The sequence below is a fragment of the Hyperoodon ampullatus genome, assembly GCF_949752795.1.
Source record: "Hyperoodon ampullatus genome assembly, chromosome: 14".
NCBI lineage: Eukaryota > Metazoa > Chordata > Mammalia > Artiodactyla > Ziphiidae > Hyperoodon > Hyperoodon ampullatus.
In genome coordinates this window covers 76,255,602-76,276,836 of record NC_136927.1, presented here as the reverse complement: position 1 = coordinate 76,276,836, position 21,235 = coordinate 76,255,602, and the positions used below count along the sequence as shown (strand labels likewise).

General features: G+C 49.2%; 1 protein-coding gene across 1 annotated transcript in view; it reads left to right on the top strand.

The window, feature by feature from the left end:
• Nucleotides 1-21,235, top strand: part of PREX1 (phosphatidylinositol-3,4,5-trisphosphate dependent Rac exchange factor 1) — a gene marked incomplete at both ends in the record, with an annotated part of 192,336 nt that overhangs the window by 62,662 nt on the left and 108,439 nt on the right. Inside the window, one exon of the mRNA XM_079720103.1 lies at nucleotides 15,042-15,113. Coding sequence (XP_079576229.1) covers nucleotides 15,042-15,113 — 72 coding nt within the window. The remainder of the gene's footprint in view (nucleotides 1-15,041; nucleotides 15,114-21,235) is intronic.

The following is a 21,235-nucleotide window of genomic DNA, read 5'->3' as shown; positions in this document are numbered from 1 at the left end:
TTCCCCATCTCAAGATCATTACCTAGATCACATCTGCAAGGTCCCTTTTGCCATGTAAGGTCACATATTCATAGGTTTGGGGATTACGATGTGAACATCTTTGGGGGGGTCTTTATTCAGCCGACCTTGGTGGTCAAGGGCAGCAGGGGCCTCTCTGCCCCCTGGCGTCCTCAGGCTCCCCTTGCAACATCTCCCTCCCTTTATCTCCTGGACCTGGAAGGCCAGAGGCTGTGCTGGACCATGGGGACAAAGGCGATGGCCCTTGTGGAGCTAGAAGGGAGAGGACTTCAACAAAGTGGCCCCATCACAAGTGGGATGTGGGTGGGTAGTCAGTCAGGGAAGCTAACAGCACAAGACTAGGTCAGCAGATGCAGCAGAAGGCCAGTGTTCGGACTCTGGTGGCCCAGAGGTCAGATCCCAGCTCTGTCCACTTAGCTGTGTGCTCCATCCACTGAGAACCTCGGTCTCCTTTTCTGAAAGACGGGGGTGAGGTTGTCTGGGATACGGCAGCGTGTGGGAAGCAGTGGGGGCAGAGCTGACTCTCCCTAAAGTTAAGACCCCAGATCCATCTGAGCAGTAAATGTCAGTGCTCTTGAGACTGGCACGGCTGTCAGCAGCCTCTTCGAGTGCCTGAATTCCTTCCCTGGGGCCTGAGCAGGCGCTGGGAAAAATAAACCGGAGGAAACCTCCACGCTGAGACCCCTCCCCGGCCGGTCGCTGAGTGCCACTATTTTTACATTCTCTCACTTTTGTGCATTGTTTCCTGACTCTCCAAAGACAATTCTTCACAAGCCCAGGGGGGGACCGCTCCCCCACCAGCCCAAGGAACAATTGTTTAGGGAAATGGAAAAAAAAAGCCGGGCCGAGGAAAAAACAAAACCTCTTGAAGGTCATTGTCCTCAGATGTCAAGTGTCAGCTCCGTGGAGAGGAGACCACATTCCACCCATTGTCCTGCCACAGACAGGCACAGGGACCCCAGGACGTCCAGCCGCCCCACCCTGCATCCTGGGGCCCCCCCGAGTGACTTGGTTTGCTTTGTCTGGGACATTCCGGCGGGAAATACCACCCAAAGTGGAGCCCGTTCCCAGACACCACTGTCTCAGTCATTGCGGGCTTTTCCTCGAAGCTGCCTGCCCATCTGCATCCCCTGATCAATGTGGGCTGATGCTGATAATATGGGCTAGGTCTCATTTTGCGCTTACTAAGGCACTTTATCCTAAATCATCAAATTCTCACAATACCCCTGTGAGGTAAATACCGTGTGTGTGTGTGTGTAACAGCTTACTGAGATATAATTCACGCAGCATATAATTTACCCACTTAAAGTGTGTAATTCAGTGGTTTTAGTATATTCACAGAATTGTGTGACCATCAACTACCCATCTAATTTAAGGACATTTTCATCACCCACAAAAGAAACTCCATACTCATTAGCAGTCAGGTACCATTTTTGTTTCTGCATTTTGCAGAGAAAGAAACTGAGACAGAGAGGCTGCCCAGAGTCACACAGCCAGTAAATGACAGAGCCAGGATTGGCTTGGCTCTAGAAACATTTTCTTAACTATGATGTAATACAGTGGTTCTTGGCTGGGGGAGATTCCCCCTTTGTCCCCACAGGAGATTGAGCAATGTTTGGAGACATTTCTGGTTGTCACAACTGAGGGTGGGATTTGCTACTAGTTTCTAGAGGGTCGAGGCCAGGGATGCTGCTAACTATCCTATAATACACAGGACAGCCCACACAGCAAAGAATTATCTGCTCAAATATCAGTGGTTCCAGGGTTGAGATACCCTGCTCTAATCCCACTCTGATGAGCCCATTCTTCAGGAAAAAAAGCTGAGGGGCCCAAAGGAGAAGGGGGAGAAGTTGAGGTTAGAATAGGAAGGATCTCAGATCATGTTATGGGTGTGGGTGATAACAGTGAAGGGAGAGAGATTCTCAACCGTGTAGAGAAGACTCAGCAGGAAAGAGATCTGTGCTCCATCAGTGATGTCTGCTCTGGGTACCGGTATGGGGAGAATCGGTAGGCGTCACATTTGCCAGGTCTAGGATCGGGGTCTCACATTCAAATGCCCACAGGGCCAGGTAGGAAGATGACTGTAGCAAGAAGTTGGGTAGTGGAAAAGGAGCAGCACCTGCCCTGGGTAAATTTGGTAGCTGCCACTCTCCTACAGCCAGCTGTGGCTCTGTGGGCTTTGGAGACCTGTGGTCAGCTTTTTCAGGAGAAGCTGAGATTTTCATGGGAAATCTGATATTCAAATTTAGGCCTGAATTTCCTCAAAGCCCATTGCTGGTCAAACTAAACATGCCTGTGGGCCACCAATTTGAGACCCATGAGAGTAAATTATAGCTTGGTAGCATGTTGGGGGCACTGGGTGTATCATTGCTGAAGGAATGACGGGTCACGGGGGAATTCAGGGAGATTGCAGGACAAGCCCCAGCCCCTGGGGTGGGATCTGTGTGGGGAAGAGTGTTGGCTTCCCCTCTATGGCCCCCCTCCCCGCTCTATTGCATCAGACCTGTTCACAACGGGTTGTAGCAACTCAGTTTTTGCTTTAACTTCCTGCATGGTGGGGAATGGGGTGGGGCTCCAGAGCTCCTTTTTTGGGGTGGGCACCTTTTTTCAGGGCCTAGAAGCTGTGTGGTGGGTAGCGGGAGTCTTTTCCAGATGATTAGTTGATTAGTCAATAAAACACGTATTTGTCAAGGGTATTCTGTGTGCTGGGCCCAATCCCAGACTCTGGGGATACAATAGTGACATAGACAAAAACATCATTGCCTTTCTGGAACCCATATTCTGGTGGGCTAGAGGGACAATAGACAGATAAATGGACACACATAATGTCCACAGTGACCGGTGTTGTGAAGAAAACAGGCCAGGAGTAGGGACAGATATTTTAGTTAGGCTGCTCTTAGATGGATTGAATGTGCCTCAGGGACTTTGCACTGACTGTTCCCTCTACCTAGAATGCCCTTCCCTCGGATGCCTGCAGAGCTGCTTCTTCACCTCAGTCCCCGAGTATCTGCTCAAATGCTAGCCCCTCAGAGAGGCTTTCCTTGAACATGTCTGTGAAATACCTCCCTCACTTGATCCCTCTCTGTTGCCTCATCTTGCTTTATTTTTCTTCATAGCGCTCATCCCCACCTGCCATTTAATTTTAAAACCTACTTATGGTCAGTCTTGCCACTGCTCCATGAGGGCAGATTTGGTCTGATTTGTTCATTTACCGATGTGTCGTTGGCTGGCAGTGCCTGGCTCACAGTAGGTGTGCAGTGAGCGTTGAGTAAACAGGTGAGCGCAGGAGTAATCGATCCCCCCGTGGCAAGGTCATGTCTGTGTCTCCAGCGCCCAGCTCCATGTTTGGCACACAGTACGCCCCAGGTCATGCTTGTTGGCGTGGGTGGTCCTTGGTGACAGCCTTCTCCCCCGAGAATACAATTATAAGCAAGTTCCTGTTTCCTTGCATAGTCCAGCCCACCTCTCTCTGCCCCGCTTCTGTGCCACTTCTTCCAGGAAGTCTTCGTAGTTAGTTTTTACCTGCGTCATCTTGCTTATGCCTCAGCAACTGCCTCTTTTCCTTGGACGAAGGAACAGGCTCCGAGGAAGTTCAGTGACTCTGAGGCCACGCGGTTGGCAGGCGGATGGAGCAGGGTGGCGAGGTGCCGTGGCAGCAGCGGACGGCTTCGCATGGTGCCAGGCAGATGTGGTGGCACAGTACAGCCTGTAAAGCCTTCCATCTCATCTCACCCCGGAGCCGGGGAAGCCGTTGATAATAGGACTGTTTTTAGGGTGAAAAAGACAAATAACAAGTCAACATAACGTAGGATAAATGGAAAAGTCTCTGGCACATAGTAGGAGGTCTATAAATGGGGTTGCTCCAATTCCAGAAGCTTCCTTAAGAAACACAGTGTATTCATGTCTATCTCCCTATCAGCTCGAGATGGGGCTGCGGAGGTTATAGCAGCTGATGCTTGATTGAGCACTTACGGTGTATCAGGCACCTTTCAAAGTGCCTGCTGTGTGTGTTAGGGTCTGTAATCCTCATTGGAGTCCTGTGTACTCATTTTACAGAGGTGGAAACTGAGGCAGAGAGAGGTTAAGTGAGTTGCTTAAGGTCACACAGCCTGTCAGTGGCAGAGCTGGTGTTTGAGCACTTTGCCTGTAGTATTTCATTTTAACCTCATGGTAGCCTGTGGTGTCAGTAACTTTAGTATCCCCATCCATTTCATAGATGGGGCACAGAGAGGTGGGGTCACTAGTCTAAGTCGCACAGCGGTAGGTGACAAAGGCAGGATCTGAACCAGATGGCTGGTTCCAACCTCTGAAGCTCAGCCCTTCTCATATATACTGCTTCCTTAAGAGATGCAGGACCCTTCTGTCATTTGAGAAGGGAGAGTTTCTCAGAGCTGGAGGAGACCTTGGGATGCTGTGGCCTCATGGCGGGTATGTGCAGATGCCCTGTGACACAGCCGCTGTGTGAAGTCCCCTCCAGGTCTGACTGGGCTTGCCCGCGGCTTCTCAGCTACCTCCTCTGACCTCAGCTCCCGCACGCTGAGAGATGTTGCCAGTCACCAAGGTATTTCACAACCAGGAGGGTCATCCTGGAGCAGACCAAGAGAACATCAGTTTGACCTGGGAGGCCCTCTGTCACAATAACCAGCTGGTGCAGCCTTCATTTTTCAGAGTCTGGCCTTGTGCCTTGGAGCGGACACAGCTGCTCCCCGACCCTCGGCGGCCCTAAACCCTCTTTCTTCTGGAGGCTCCTTTTGGCTCCCCAGCCACTCAGGGCACTCCAGCTGGACTTCCCCCTGCCAGTACCTGCAGTCCTCCACCTGGTGGCTTTCTCTGGCCAACCGAGCTGCTTCCACACTTACAGGGCAGGCTGGAAGTGCCAGTGAATTAGTGCCCTGCCTCCTGCCCTCCGTCCAGTGACCAACAGGATGGGTGTATAAATGCCCCAGCTCCCTCGGCCCCCTCTCACCCCACCCCGGGGATCACTCAGAGGTGACCACTCTGGTTCTCAGGGGGCCTCAAAGGGATTGAGCCCCCATGGTCCACCCTGGCCACTTGCTTGATCTCATACCCTATATCGGCTGCCCTCTCTTCCTGGGCCCACTTCTCCCTTCCCCTGCCTGCGTTTGCCAAGGTCACCTCCCAGATCAACTACTTGTCTCAGATCTTTGTCTCAGGGTCTGCTCCTGGCGAGCCAGCCCAGGGCTCCCGTCGTGGTAAAGCTACTAAGACATGCCCGTGCTCCCCGTACGTGCAGCTGTGAGGGGAACTGATTGGTACTTGATGCGCTGACGCAGGTTATGCTTTGCAGACATTTAAATCAAGATTTAATAATTTTGACAGCAGAGTTTTCTTTCTGTATTTGGGGCCAACACCCGTATTTTTAAAAGGCCCCAGTGTTTTTGTAGGTCCAAGCAATGGTACTGCCTGTGGCCAGAGGCTGGCGGGAAGGGGCCTCTTCTCGTTCAGGGGTGACATGGAATTAAAAGTGCCCACCCCTTCCGTGCTCATCTATTCACCAGGCACCTCCTGTGAGCCTGGCACCGAGCCTGATTGGGGGGGGTCCCTGCGTGGGGTGGGGAGAGACCCTAGGCAACGGATTGACCTGCAGTGTGGCATTTAATCCTTACTTCAGCACCTGGCAGGGTGGGGCTCCAGGCACAAAGCTTGACCGGCGGACTTCAGAGCCCTGTTGGTGATTCATGTCCTGGTTTCCTTTTTCCTAAAAAGGGGCTACTCACAACATACCTCATGGGATTGTTACCACGGATAGGCAGGCTGGTCACCAGTCGCCCGCTGAAGCCCTTTTTACTGAGCACCTGCTCTGTGCCAGGCATTGGTCAGGCCCGCGAGGTGGATGCCGTATGAACAAGCCACTGCTCTGCTGGAGCTGATGTTGCAGGGGACACGTAGCAACAAGCAGAGATGTAGATCCGTGTAGGTGGAGGCCAGTGCTGTAGCGGGGCTAGAGAAGGATAAGGTGGGGGGGGCTTCTGCTTTAAAGCGGGTGGTGGGAGAAGGCCTCTCGGAAGTGAGCAAGGGGCCCTGCAGATTTCTGGAGAGAGTCTTCCAGGAAAAGGGAACAGCACATGCAAAGGCCCTGAGGTGGGATGGTAAGGACGGTGCCTGGGATGTTCACAGAATGGTCGAGAGGCCTCAATTGTAGCTCATTTTTAGTGCTGAAACGGAAGTCTGTTGAAGACACAATACAAGGCAGCGTATTTGTGCTATTACTATAAAATATCATGATCTATCGATACATAACGTGCTGTGAGATGTGAGGCAAAGGAGGAAGTCTGAAGTTGAAACAGAAACGTTATCTTCTCTCAATCCTCTTAGGTAGGACTGTGGGTGAATAGGTAACCTTCCTTGGGGATGGCGTCTCAATTCTGAAATTTGGGTCTCTTGGGAAAGCTAGTTCTGGGCCAGTGGCTCTGTGCTCCTGGCATAGGCCTGATGAAAGGGGGTGCTTGCGGAGAATTCAGTGGAGAGGTTTTTAATCTCTGCCTGGGTGGTGGTAGTGGCTGCGGGTGGGGGAAGCTCTTATGTTCTGCTCCAGGCCAGCTCCTGGGGGGCTCGGCCAGTGTGGGCACCTTCCTGGGGAGCCTGGTAGTTTCCAGAGTCTACACGGAGAAGGAGGGGTGGGCAGCTCAGGGGCCCCACTGTGGAAGGAAAGCCTTCTCATCTCACATGTGTCTGGTTTCGTCTCTGCCAGTGGGCACTACCCTTTCCACCCCGGGACACATGCCCTCCAGGAGGAAAATGCAGACTAGTCTTCCTGATGCTGAAGAAGTGATAATTGGGGTGAGAGCCTGGTACGTGTAGTAACCCCTCCTGTCCAAAATTTAAAAAGGAAACCATACATTTATGTTACAAAATGACTTTTGGTTTGAAAGTAGAAATTTGGAAAAAAAAACAGAAATGAAGAAAGGAGAAAATTGCAATGACTTCTAATTCCACTCTCAGAGTTAGGTTCCATGGCTAGTGATAAAACCCAAACAACAGTGCCTTAAATGATATGGAATTTTCTTTCTTACTGAATTATAGGCTGCCCAGGATAGATATGTTGGCTCCACTGTCATTAGGGACATAAGCTCCTTCTGTATTGCTGCTCCATCTTCTTCAACCCCTGGCTTTTACTTCGTGGTATAAGATAGCTGCCTGACCTCCAGGCATCACATTTGCTATCCAAGCAGCAGGAAGGAGGAATAGCAAGAGAGAATCCCTGCCCGTTCCTCCCATCATCTCCAAGGATACTTCCATGATGTCCTGTGTAATACATCCACTTATACCTCCCTAGTCCAAATTTAGTAATGGGACCACACCTAGTTGCAAGGGAAGCTGGGAAATACAGTCTTTATTCTAAAATCTGGAAAAGGAGAGACCAGATATTGGGCAACAGCTAGTAATCTTGGCCATACTCTCACACAGTTTAGGGTATTTCATTCCATACTTCTTTTATTTATGCTTACGTAGAAATAATTTATTTAATAAAAAATGAGACTATATTTTATGTACTCTTCTGTAACTTGGCTTTTTTCCCCCTAGAGATACATTAACAGTCTTCTTCTGTATCATTATATGGATTTCTGCAAACCATTTTTAGCATGATATCCTTTTGTCGAGATGGACAATAACTAAACCCCAAGTATTAGAATTTTAAATCAGATGCTAAAGTTAAATCTTGATGCCACATGTGAGATTTAGTTTTTCCTGTAGGATAAATTGCTGAGAACTTAAATGGATGGAGCATAGCACTTGGGCTTTGTAGGAGTCACTGCGCGTTTGGGGGTCTTCCCAAACTCTGGCCTGTGTGGGGCTGCTTAGTGCAGGCTCTCAAAAAGCCCCTTCTGCTGTTGTTATTGTTACTTTATTATTATTACTTGGATTCAAGGCTATTCTGTGACACTCTGCTTCCGTGGACCCTGGGCCACCCAGATCACGTAGGGGTTTGGGGTCTTCAGGGCACTCCCTTTCCTCTGTCCTTGTTATAGTCTGGGGGCTGCCCTGCCCCCACCTCCCCTACTTCTAGCCATTCCCCTGGCCCTCTCAGGTTTCGCCATATGTCTGATGAGGTCACCCCAGCCGAGGCGGGGGTGTCCTTGGGGGCAGGCGGGCCCTCTCCTCTTAGTGATCAGGTTGCTGGCATCCGTCTCAGAGAGTACCTTCGAGGCCTCTTTCCCTCCTTTTTATCTCCAGGGAGAGAATTATCCTCCCAAGGCTGTGGCTACAGGTTCCAGACAGATGGAGCCTCCCCAGGGGCACCCCAAAGGGCAGCTGCTACCTGTCTTATGCTTATGTGGTTTATTGTGTACAGTTTCTCACTGTGGATGCATGTTGGAAATGGATCGGAGACTCATCCTCAGGCCAGACTGCCTGGGTTTGAGGCCCAGCTCTGCTACTTACTAGCTGTGTGGCTTTGGGTAATCTCTTCACTACACTGGGCTTCAGTTCCCTCCTCTGTAAAATGGGCACAGTAATAATAGTACCTACCTCCTAGGATTGTTTGAGGAATAAAACACTTAGAGTAGCACCTGTCACATAATAAGGTCCAAAGGCGTAAGGTATGATAATAATTGCTAAAAAATAGTAAATCTGTTATTATTATTATTATTATTAATGTACTTTTCAATTCTGTACCTGTTACTTCTGGAGCCTATTCTGGGGCTCCTTCCTCAGTTTCTCTCCCTCTCTCCCACCTTTCCTCCACATGTTTCTTGAGCACCTACTATGTGTCAGACAGTGTTCTGGATGCAAGGGGACAGCAGTGAACGAAACCATCTTCCACTGTGAGAGGGCGGACACTCTCTGGGGAAGGTGTTACCGAACAATCAGATATATACAAAACTTAGCTGATAAGAGCGCTGCCAATAGTGATGAATTCTGTGAAGGGTAACAGAGTTCAGACGGCTGTGAGGAGTGAGGTGAGACCCTCCTGTATACGGAGTCTGAGAGGGAGACCTCCTTGACGAGGGGCCTCCCCTGCCACTTGAACATCTTGCAGCAGTGGCTTTATAGGCAGAGAGCTGCAACGGCAAAGGCCTGGGCGGGAGGACAGGGCCAGTGTGTTCAGGAAACAAAAAGGAGCCAGCACGGCTGCACCTGAAAGAGTAAGCCCGAGTGGGGTGGGAAGGGCCCTTATCCTACAGGATCTTGTTGGCTGTAGAAGGGAGCGGATTGTTTCCTAGGTTTTAGTAAGAGCCACTTCTAAGGCAAGGGTTTCTCTGCACTGGCACTATTCACGTTTGGGACCAGATACATCTTCGTGGAGGCCGTCCTGGGCATTGTAGGATATTTAGCAGTATCCTTGTCCTCTACCCTTGAGATGCCAGCAGCACCCACATCCCCAATTGTGACAACTAAAAATGTCTTCAGACATTGTCACATCTCTTCTGGGGGATAAAATCACCCACCCTGGTCAAGGACCACTGCTCTAAGGCAAAGTGGGGCAGGGACAAGGCTGGCCTGGCATCAGGAGACCTGGTTCTGAACTGTGGCTTATCACCAACTTGTTGTTTGAACTCAGACCTGTGTCTCTCACCCTCTGGGTTTCTCAGTCAAGTTGGAGCTCGCTAGACATGGCAAACGCACAACCCTACTACTCTTCTCCTTCCCCTGGCCGTGGCAGACATCACTAATCAATTATGCTGTGTCTTCCTGTTCAGCTCAGAGCTCTGGGGACCATGAAGGCACTTGGGTTAGGAGCTCTATGAGCAGCCTGTCTGGTCCCCTCCTCCCAAGCAGCAAGCAGGAACCAGACAGTCCTGGGCTCAGGTTCGGCTCTCTTGGTTTCTGGCTGCGTGACTTCTGTTAGGTTACTTCACTTACGAGTCTCGGTTTTTCTTATCTATAGAGTGGGACCAAAATAGCTACCCTGAAAGCTGATCACGGGGGTTGCAATGAACTCATGTCGGGACTTCGCAGGTCTCAGCAAATGTTTGTTGCATGAACGAATGAGAACATGTGGGTCTTGTTCTGGGTGTGGAATGGTGGGAACTCTCATCCGCAGCTGGTTGGAGTGGAGGTTGGTACAGTCACGTTGGAGAGCCACTTGTCATTAACTAGTCAAGTTGAACATGTCTCTAATCTACGGCCAACCATTCCATACCTAGGTGGACACTTGGAGGAACTTGCACACCTGTGCTCAGGAGACTTAGGTGCGCCTAGAGGATCTTGAGCACCTGAGCCCCAGTGGGCCTCTTCATCATAGCATCATTTATAGAGAGAACATTTGAAACAACTTAAACATCTGCAGCCTGGTAGTGGTTACTTACATCTGCTCAGCAATGAAATGGACAGCTTGAGGTCTTCGTGTGGGGCTCCCCGGAAACAGGTCCTGAGACTGATTCAAGGGCGAGCAGTTTCCTGGGGAATTCACCCCAGGAAGCACCAATAGCAGAGTCGGGGAGTGAGGCAGGGAAGGGAAGGCAGCTGAGAAAGGTGTGTCATCAAGCAGGTGACCAGTGCGGGCCCCTGGGGCCCTCGGGGAAGCAGGCCCTCATGTGCCTCAGTCCTCGTCTGTCTTTGCAGCCTGCTCTGCATGTGAGAGAGGGTCCTCATGCCAAGAGACGTGGGTGCTGGTGGCTGAAGTGGTGCTGGGGCACACCCCAGGGCTAAGAACCAAGGGATGTGGGTGGGGTTTGGGTGGCAGGCGTTGCCAAGTGCACGTATCGATGTGGGTAAAGGTGGAAGGCGTGATGTTGAGTGAGAAAAGGAAGTTGCTGAAAGGACGTCATTTATTAAAATGTCGTAAAAGCACGCAGAACGGTGTTCTTCATTGCTCGTCAACTCACACGTGCCTGGTAAGCGGGCGAAGGCACGTGTGGGAGTGAGGACCGCATATCCAGGGCAGTGGGTGCCTTGCAGGATGGGCAGGTGCACAGGTAGCTCACCTCTCTCTGTAATGATGCCTTTCTTCCCGTGTCTCCACTGAGGTTTAATATTTACAAGGTACATGGGTAAAGTGCACTGATCTTAGGTGCGCACTGATTAGGCTTTGCATACGCATTTGCCTGTGTAACCGCCACTCAGATCAAGAAGTAGAATATTTCCAGCCCCCGCCCTGAGGGCTTCCTCGTGGCCCTTCCCTGTCTGCACCTCCTCCAGACTTGATGAATTTCTTTTTGAAAATGGTTTAAAGCAAATTTGACATAATGCTAATAAGATTTGCTGAAACTGGGTAGCGATGCGTTTGTGGGTGTTTGTTAAATTTTCCTCTGTCCTTTTCTGGCTCCTTGATGTATTTCATCATCATCATAAAGAGAAGAGGCGGACTTGGCCAGATGCAGGGAAGCGGCCCAGGCAGGGGTGCGGCATGGACACGGCATGGACAAAGATTCCAAGGCCGGAGGAGGGTTTCAGGCAGCCCTGGAAACCCTGAGAACGGGCTTGTCTCTAAGGGAGGTTTCCAAGATGAGAGCTGCTTTTGGCCGAGTGTTTCAAAGCTGTCAAGGTTTGGACACGGAGTCACCCCGGAGGGTCCCTTTCACCATCCTGCCTGCACAGAGGGCATTGGCGCCGCCTGGAAAAGCCAGTCATGCCGTGGGCAGCACGAGGGCTGGGCCCAGAGCCCCTGCCTGCCCATTCTTTCTGGGTCACGAGCTGCCCATTATGCCCATCACACCAGCCTGTTTGCGGCTCCTCTGTGGGTGGCCCGAGCCTCGCGTTGTCCCAGCACAATAGTGGTGGCCGTGCTCTTGTGGAGAAAGTGGGACAGGAAGCTGTGATCTAGGCCAGCCGAGCTGCGCTCCCAGCTTCCTGCTCTCCCTGGCAGTGCTGGGTGAGGCTGCCTTTGTCGCTCTCCTGTCTGAGGAGGCTGGAGGCTGGAGGCTGGACTTCCCGGCAGCATCACAGCCCCTGTTAAAACATCCTCTAGGAACTCCTGTCTCCTGACCCCTCTACCCGTTGTCCTTTAAAGAGAAAGATCATCAGGCTTCCAAGTAGCCCGAGTTGAGGTTCCTGCCATGTGTCGGTCACTGTGTCAGGCAAATTTTATCCTTCCTTTGATTTGTGAGGTTACTGTGTTCCAGGCACTAGTCTAGGCCCTGGGGGTACAGCTGGGAAGCAGACCCTGCCCTCATGGAGCTCCCATTCACTTTAACCTAGTACATTCTGAAAGGTAGGACGACAGTATCACTGTGATCTATGTATTTGCGAAGAGTAAACTGAGACTCAGAGAGGCCAGTGCACTTTCCTGAGGTCACCCCACACGAAGGAGGAGGAATGCAGTTTAAACTCAAATCATTAGTCTCCAAAGCTGGCCTCTGTTGTTGGATTGGGATAAATGTTTCATTCCAGCCATGCTCCCTTCTTATTTTGGTCTTTCCCTCAGGCGCTGGTGTAGACTGCTTAATCTTAGTCTTTTTATCTGACAAATGGGCCCTTAATGCAAGATGAGAAGGTGATACGTGCATGAAGACAAGGAGGGCATCCTGGAGAAGGTGACATTTGAGCTAAGGTCTGATGAATGAGAAAAAGCTGGCTCAGGACAGAGCTGGGAGAGAATATCCTTGCAGGTAGGAACAGCATGTGCAAAGGTCCTGAGGTAGGGATGTGCCTGGCAGGTGGAAGGAATAGAGGGGTTGAAGATGTGGCTGAAGATTATTGAGGTGTGGGGTGGGGGTGGAATGCTGGAAGGTGAGTTCAAAGAGATTAACTAGTATAGGTCATGGGGACCTGTAGCTGTGGATTTTTTTTTTTTTAAGTGTATTGAGTAGCCATGGAGAGTTTCAAGCCATGGATTGATAGGATCTGATTTACATATTTAAAAGGATCCCTCTGGTTGTGTATGTGGAGAAAGGAATAGGGATGAGGTGATTGCATTAGTCCAGGCAGGAGGTGTTGGTGACTTGGACCAGGTGGGTGGCTGAGGAGGTGGGGAGAAGTGGTCCAGTGTTTACTACATGTTGAAGGTGAAGCTGATAGCATTTGCTGATGGATGGAAATGGAGTGTCAGAGAAAGAGGGGGGTCGAGGACGACACGGCCGGGTTTTGGCTGGAGCACTTGGAAGGCAGAGGTGCCATTCCTCAGGCTGGGAAGGGCTTGGTTGTGTGTGGATTTGGAGGGAAGTTCAGGAGCTAGGTTTTGGATGCGTTAATTTGAGATGCCCCTTGGACATCCAGGTGGAGTTGTCGAGTTGTCAGAAATCCAGCTAAGTCCAGGCTGGGGATATACACTTGGGCTGTAGGGACTGGTCGAGAACACGCTGCGGTGAGTGTGGACAGAGAGGCAGGGCCTCTTTGCTGTGTGTCCCTGATTTTCCTCTCTGTGACCTGCCATGTGGAGTGTCAGCGCACCTCTTCCTAGGAAAGCAGCGTCTGCAGGTGGCCGGCTCCCCATAACATCCATGGATGTCCCTTCTCATGATGGGAAAGGGTCCAGCACCCTCCTCTCGGCTGGCCTGCTCCTGCTTCCCTCCGTCCTGGGCTGTCCCTTCCACCTCCCCCCACTCAGAGCTCTCCCCTTTGCTCTAACCACCCATGGCAGGGAAGGTGACTGACAGGCCACCATGCCTCATCGTGGCCAGTGGACCGTGAAGTCATTTTCGCAGGGGACTCCATGTGGTCAACCTGGGGACAAGCCCTAGCGTCGGGGCAAACCCGGCAGAGTTTGCTGTCAGCGGGGCTGGCCTCAGTCTCCCTCCGATGCTCCCATGTCCTCCTCCCCACCCCCATGTCTGTTCTGTCTCCCCGGCCTGTCCACGGGATCTCGCAGTGGCTTGTCCTCTGCCTGCTCTGTCCCAGCCATACCAGTGCCAGGCCGCTGTCGTTGCTCATCAGAGGAGAGGCTGCACCCCTCCACTCTGGTCCGTCCACTTTCATGCTTGACCCCTAAAACCTAGTTCCTCACGAAAACAGATGGCTCTTTTGCCACCATTTAAAAGCTGGGAGACCTTGCTTTAAAAAAAAAATCCTAGGGCTTCCCTGGTGGCGCAGTGGTTGAGAATCTGCCTGCTAATGCAGGGGACACGGGTTTGAGCCCTGGTCTGGGACGATCCCACATGCCACGGAGCAACTAGGCCCGTGAGCCCCAACTACAGAGCCTGCGTGTCTGGAGCCTGTGCTCCGCAGCAAGAGAGGCCGCGACGGTGAGAGGCCCGCGTACCGCGATGAAGAGTGGCGCCCGCTTGCCACAACTAGAGAAAGCCCATGCACAGAAACGAAGACCCAACACAGCCCAAAATAAATAAATAAATTTAAAAATAAATAAATAAATAAATACTCCTGTTCTCTGTTTAAAAAATAAATAAAAAGGGTGGAAAATAAGAATATATGTGTATGTGTGTGTGTATATATGTATATGTATATACATAAATATATTTGTGTTTTTTTCCCCAGCTTTATCGAGATACAATTGACATGTAACACCGTGTACGTTTAAGGTGTGCAGCTTGCTTTAGTACATTTATATATTGCTAAATGATTACCACCACAGTGCAACTTTAAGTATATAATAGAGTATAATTAACCATAGTCACTATGCTGTACATTAGATCCCCAGAACTTATTCATCCAGTAACTGGAACTTTGTACTCTTTGGTCAACCTGTGTATGTTTATTTGGAATGATACATAAGCCACTAGGAGCTGTGGTTCCCATGGGGGATGGGAAGGACTGGATGGATGGGGCCTGCGGTATAGGAGACTTTTCATATTTTTGACGTTTTATATTTTTGATTTTTGAGCCATGTGAATGGTTATTATTTAGAAGTTAAGTTTTTAAGCAAGAGGAAAGAAAAGGAAAATGAATTGTAGTCTGAGAGGGTCCTGCGGGTGATGAAGCAGGTGTGAGTGCAGCTCAGGAGGGCAGGGTTTGTGTTGGTCTCTGCAGAGCCTGGTGGAGTACATGCTCCATAAACACATGTTGGCTGAAGGGCAGGGTAGGTTTTTGCTTATTTCCTGCCCACGTCCCTGGATCGTGGTGCCTCCCAGGGCCTAGTTGGCATTTGAACTTGTAACCCTTTTTTCGGGCCACCTCCGGGAGACTGGAGGCGTGGACGCTCACCTCTCCCTGCTTCTCTCCTCCAGGCATTCCTGCATCGCATCCGGCAGAACACCGCGGACTCGGTGGAGAAGGGCCTGACGGAGGAGAACGTCAAGGTGTGGACCCGGGGCTGGCCCCTTTCCCGACTGTCCCTGCCGCTGTGTGTGGAGCTGCCTGTTCCTCCCGGGTGATGCTCAGAGGGTGCCCGGGTCCACCCCGCGGGCAGCTGCCTTTGGCCTCCCAATGGCTTGCTCCCTGCAGCCCCTGGAGGGCTCTGGGTCCCGCGAGCAGACAGTGCTTGGGGGATGTGAGGAGGACTCAGCCTCAGGGCCCCACTCCCCACCTCAAGGCTCTCCCCTTGCTCAATGCAGCCATCCTGTCTTCCAGCCTCCTCATGCCAGAGACCCTGGCTTGGAGCCAGTGGAAAATCCCTTCCCAAGTGCCGCTGGGAGCCTGGCACCTCCATCTGCCCTCCTGGCAGCCCTGCCCCCTGCCCTGCCCTGGGTGTTGAGTGTCGAGGCCGGGCGGATGAATAATTGGGTCCAGGCTAAGTCTTGGCTGTGGCTCTGGGGAGTTTTGAAAGGAAGTCAGAAGACCTTCTGTGTGCATGGTGGAGGCCCCAGCGGTCCCCAGGCCTGGCTTTCTAATGTGGCCTCACTCTCTGGGAAGCCACCTCCAGTCCTTGGGGCTCCAGGGTCCTGGTCCTCAGAGAGAGGGGAGACAGGGCAGGGTCGGGGTCAGAGGTGCCAGCATGTACAGCATATAAAGAGCTTGGTCAAGCAGGACCCTTGTGTATGTCCTGGTTAATAAGGATACCTTGTACATTGACACCTCTGAGTTCAGTATTTTGGATAAGAAAGCTGAGGCTTAGAGATGTAAAGCGACCTACACAGGGCCAGTGCATGGCAGGTCCCTGGTAGGGCTGGGATCAAAGCTTTTCATTCATTCTTTGGGCAAATACTTACTGAGTACCTACTGTTTATTAGGTCTGTTTATTACAAACTATTTATTACAACTTAAAAACTATTATAATTAAAATTTATAATTTATTACAGTTTGAAAAAATTACCTTTTTTATGAGGTATAATTCACGTACAGTAAAGGGTACAATCTTAAGTGCAGGCTCCTCTGTGCCCCCCCAGTACATGCCCCCACCCCAAAGACAACCACTGACTTCTAGTGGCGTTGATTAGCTTTGCCTGTTCATGAACTATATATAAAAATGAGCTCTTTCGTCATGCCCAGCATCTTTTGCTCACTGTTACGTCTCTGAGATTCACCCATGTTGTTGTATGTAGCCGGAAGTCATTCTTTTTCATTGCTGTGTAGTATCCCGTAGTATGACTGTGCCGCAATTGACTCATTCATTCTCCCGTGGATGGATATGTGTGCAATTTCCAGTTTTTGGCTGTGATGACTGTTCTTGTCTATGTCTTTTGGGGGATACAAGCTCTAATTTCTTTGGGGTATACACTCAGGTGACAGATACTTATTTTGAAATTCTGTAGCCATTCCTTGAAGTAAGGATAACAATAGGATCTATCCTATGTGTCTTTACCATAAGCAGATTTAACCATGTGAGCTGGACAGAAGAAGAGAGAGAAAAATAATCCAACAGTGTGGGTGATTCTTCCAGCCAGTTCATGTGACAAGTGTCCCTCAGGGCGAGTTTGAGGAGGACGAAGAGGGACCCTGACCTTCTGGGACTGCAGCTTTGACGAGTGGTCTCCTGCCCCTCGGCCTTCCCTGCCCACTTTCAGGGCTCTCCCCCTGCAGACTGTCTGGTGCCTCCGTAGGGTCCATGGAGTTGGTCTTCATTCCTTGGGACCTTAACTCAAATGTCACCTTCTCAGAGCGGTTGTCCCTGGCCTTTGTTGTGTTTATTTATTTATTTATTTATTTATTGTTTTTTTAATAACATCTTTATTGGAGTATAATTGCTTTACAATGGTGTGTTAGTTTCTGCTTTATAACAAAGTGAATCAGCTATACATATACATATATCCCCATATCCCCTCCCTCTTGTGTCTCCCTCCCACCCTCCCTATCCCACCCCTCTAGGTGGTCACAAAGCACCGAGCTGATCTCCCTGTGCTTCCCACTAGCTATCTATTTTACATTTGGTAGTGTATATATGGCAGTGCTACTCTCTCACTTTGTCCCAGCTTATCCTTCCCCTCCCTGTGTCCTCAACCCCATTCTCTATGTCTGTGTCATTATTCCTGTCCTACCCCTAGGTTCATCAGAACCATTTTTTCCACATATATGTGGATTCAACATATATGTGTTAGCATACAGTATTTGTTTTTCTCTTTCTGACTTACTTCACGCTGTATGACAGACTCTAGGTCCATCCACCTCACTACAAATAACTCAGTTTCATTTCTTTTTATGTCCGAGTAATATTCCATTGTATGTATGTGTCACATCTTCTTTATCCATTCATCTGTCGACGGACACTTAGGTTGTTTCCATGTCCTGGCTATTGTAAATAGAGCTGCAATGAACATTCTGGTACATGACTCTTTTTTTTTTTTTATCTTTATTGGAGTATAATTGCTTTACAATGGTGTGTTAGTTTCTGCTTCATAACAAAGTGAATCAGTCACACACACACATATGTTCCCATATCCCTTCCCCCTTGCGTCTCCCTCCCACCCTCCCTATCCCACACCTCTAGGTGGTCACAAAGCACCGAGCTGATCTCCCTGTGCTATGCGGCTGCTTCCCACTAGCTATCTATTTTATGTTTGGTAGTGTATATATGTCCATGCCACTCTCTCACTTTGTCTCAGCTTACCCTTCCCCCTCCCCATATCCTCAAGTCCATTCTCTAGTAGGTCTGTGTCTTTATTCCTGTCTTACCCCTGGGTTCTTCATGACATTTTTTTTTTCTTAGATTCCATATATATGTGTTAGCATACGGTATTTGTCTTTCTCTTTCTGACTTACTTCACTCTGTATGACAGACTCTGGGTCCATCCACCTCACTACAAATAACTCAGTTTTGTTTCTGTTTATGGCTGAGTAATATTCTATTGTATATATGTGTCACATCTTCTTTATCCATTCATCCGATGATGGACACTTAGGTTGTTTTCATCTCCTGGCTATTGTAAATAGAGCTGCAATGAACATTTTAGTACATGACTCTTTTTGAATTATGGTTTTCTCAGGGTATATGCCCAGTAGTGGGATTGCTGGGTCATATGGTATTTCTATTTTTAGTTTTTTAAGGAACCTCCATACTGTTCTCCATGGTGGCTGTATCAATTTACATTCCCACCAACAGTGCAAGAGGGTTCCCTTTTCTCCACACCCTCTCCAGCATTTATTGTTTGTAGATTTTTTGATGATGGCCATTCCGACTGGTGTGAGGTGATAACTCATTGTGGTTTTGATTTGCATTTCTCTAATGATTAGTGATGTTGAGCATCCTTTCATGTGTTTGTTGGAAACCTGTATATCTTCTTTGGAGAAATGTCTATTTAGGTCTTCTGCCCATTTTTGGATTGGGTTGTTTGTTTTTTTGATATTGAGCTGCATGAACTGCTTGTAAAATTTGGAGATTAATCCTTTGTCAGTTGCTTCACTTGCAAATATTTTTTCCCATTCTGAGGGTTGTCTTTTCATCTTGTTTATGGTTTCCTTTGCTGTGCAAAAGCTTTTAAGTTTCATTAGGTCCCATTTGTTGATTTTTTGTTTTTATTTCCATTTCTCTAGGAGGTGGGTCAAAAAGGATCTTGCTGTGATTTATATCATAGAGCGTTCTGCCTAGGTTTTCCTCTAAGAGTTTGATAGTGTCTGGCCTGACGTTTTTGGCCTCCGTGTTTAAATGTCCAAATTCTTCCTCCTGCTCCACCCTGGGACTCCCTTCCTGTTTTATGTTTGTCTCTAGTGCTTCTTTTCACCTAGAAAACTATAGTTATTTGTTGATTGTCTGTCCCCTTCCAGTAGAACGTCACCTCCGTGGAGGCAGGCACGTCGTTGTTCCCTGTTGTGTCCCCAGGGCCTGGCACACAGTAGGGGCTCAGTTAGTACTTGCTGAATGAATGAATGGTGAGAAACCCTAGAGGGAACCGTAGCCATAGCGACACTGGTGACCCCTGGTTGCCAGCTGCTGTGGGTGGTGAGTGGGGGGATGGGTGGGAGAGGGACTCTGTACCATATTTATTTTACTGTTTTGATTTTTGAACCCTGTGAATGCCTTCTTCAAGATTAAATTTAAAATGCACCTGTTTAGGGAATTCCCTGGTGGTCCAGTAGTTAGGAATCGGCGCTTTCACTGCCAGGGCTTGGGTTTGATCCCTGGTTGGGGAACTGAGATTCTGCAAGCCACGCCGTGTGGCCAAATTAAAAAGAAAAAAATGCACCTGTTTAAAAAAAACAACAAAAAACAGAAAAAGTAATTCATGCCGTTCAAAGGGCCTCAAGTCAGTGAAAATCTCCTCTAGTTCTTCTTCTTAGAGGCCCTGACTGTTAGCAGCTTGTGTTATTGTCCAGGGGGGTCTCCGCTTCTGCCTGCATAGAGAGGAGTGGCCTTTGCGTGTGTTATTTTACACAAATGGACCCATATTGGAATCCCATGTGGCACCATGATTCCCCCCCTCCCCCTGCAGTATATATCAAGGATCATTGCAGGGCTCCAGATCCATTTCTACAGACCTGCAGATTCTTTTCACAGGCTCAAAGTATTTCAGAATATGGCATGTATTTAAACATAGCCAATCCACTTTATTTAACTATTTGACGAGTCCCCATTAATGGATATTTGGCTTTTGTCTAATCTTTTACTAGTGCAGATAAGGCTGCAGTATATGGTCTTCACCATCCACCCAGTGCTCAGCCTCGGGGCAATGAACAAGTTGGGCTGGACGATTCTTTGCCACGGGGGCTGTCCTGTGTATTATAGGATGGGTAGTGGCGTCGCTGGCCTCTACCTATGAGACACCGGTAGGATCCTTCTCCCCAGTTTGTGACAACTGAAAATGTCCCCAAATATTGGCAGATGTCCACTGGGAGGCAAAACTAGCCCTGGTTGGAAATGACTGGTCAAAAGGTTAAATTCTGAAATGTAGAACTGTGGGTCAGATTGTGCATTTCAAACCATATAGGTTCCTGTGGGGAAACAGGCACTCATATATTGTTTGTGAGAGTTTAAATGGCACATTTGGAATGTCCTTCCCTATTGTATTTTCTGCTATCAGGTCATTTTATTAGGTGCCTGGAAGTACCCTCGTCGTTTTAAAAATCAACAGGCACTCATATATTGTTTGTGAGAGTTTAAATGGCACATTTGGAATGTCCTTCCCTATTGTATTTTCTGCTATCAGGTCATTTTATTAGGTGCCTGGAAGTACCCTCGTCGTTTTAAAAATCAGTCCTATGTGTATGCATATGGCTGATTCACTTCGCTGTATGGCAGAAAGTAACACAACCTTGTAAAGCAATTATCCTCCAATAAAAAAAAAATCAATCCTATGGTAGGACATACCAGGTGTGTCTGGCCGTGATGAAGATTGTGATGGATGTCTTGGTATATATTCCTCTGCAGGCTGAGTGTGAAGTTCAGTTCTGCTGCTTCACTGGACCATGTGACCTTGGGAATGTTAATTCTCTTCTCTGAGCGTCTGTTCTTCATCTATGAATTGGGGATGATAATAGCTCCTGCCTCGTGGAGTTATAGTGAGGATTAGATGCCATAAGTGCATGTAAAGTTATTGGCACAAGATTAGGCATTAATCCTGTTTAGTAAATGTTGGCAGTATTTTTGTTAGTATCATGATCTCTGTTAGCTCCAGCGTATGAGAGTGCCCGTTTTCCTACATCCTCCTCGCCTGCCCTGGGGGCTTATGTATTTTTTTTTTTTAAGATTTATTTATTATTTATTTATTTAATTTATTTATTTTGGGCTGTGTCAGGTCTTAGTTGCGGCACGTGGGATCTTTGTTGAGGCATACAGGATCTTTCGTTGTGGTGCACGGGCTTCTCTCTAGTTGTGGCATGCGGGTTTTCTCTTCTCTAGTTGTGGCATGCAGCCTGGGCGGGTGGGCTCTGTAGTTGTGGCACACGGGTTCCAGAGCGCATGGGCTCTGTAGTTTGCAGCACGCAGGCTCTCTAGTAGAGGTGCGCGAGCTCAGTAGTTGTGGCGCGTGGGCATAGTTGCCCTGCGGCATGTGGGGTCTTAGTTCCCTGACCAGGGATCAAACCCACGTCCCCTGCATTGCAAGGTGCATTC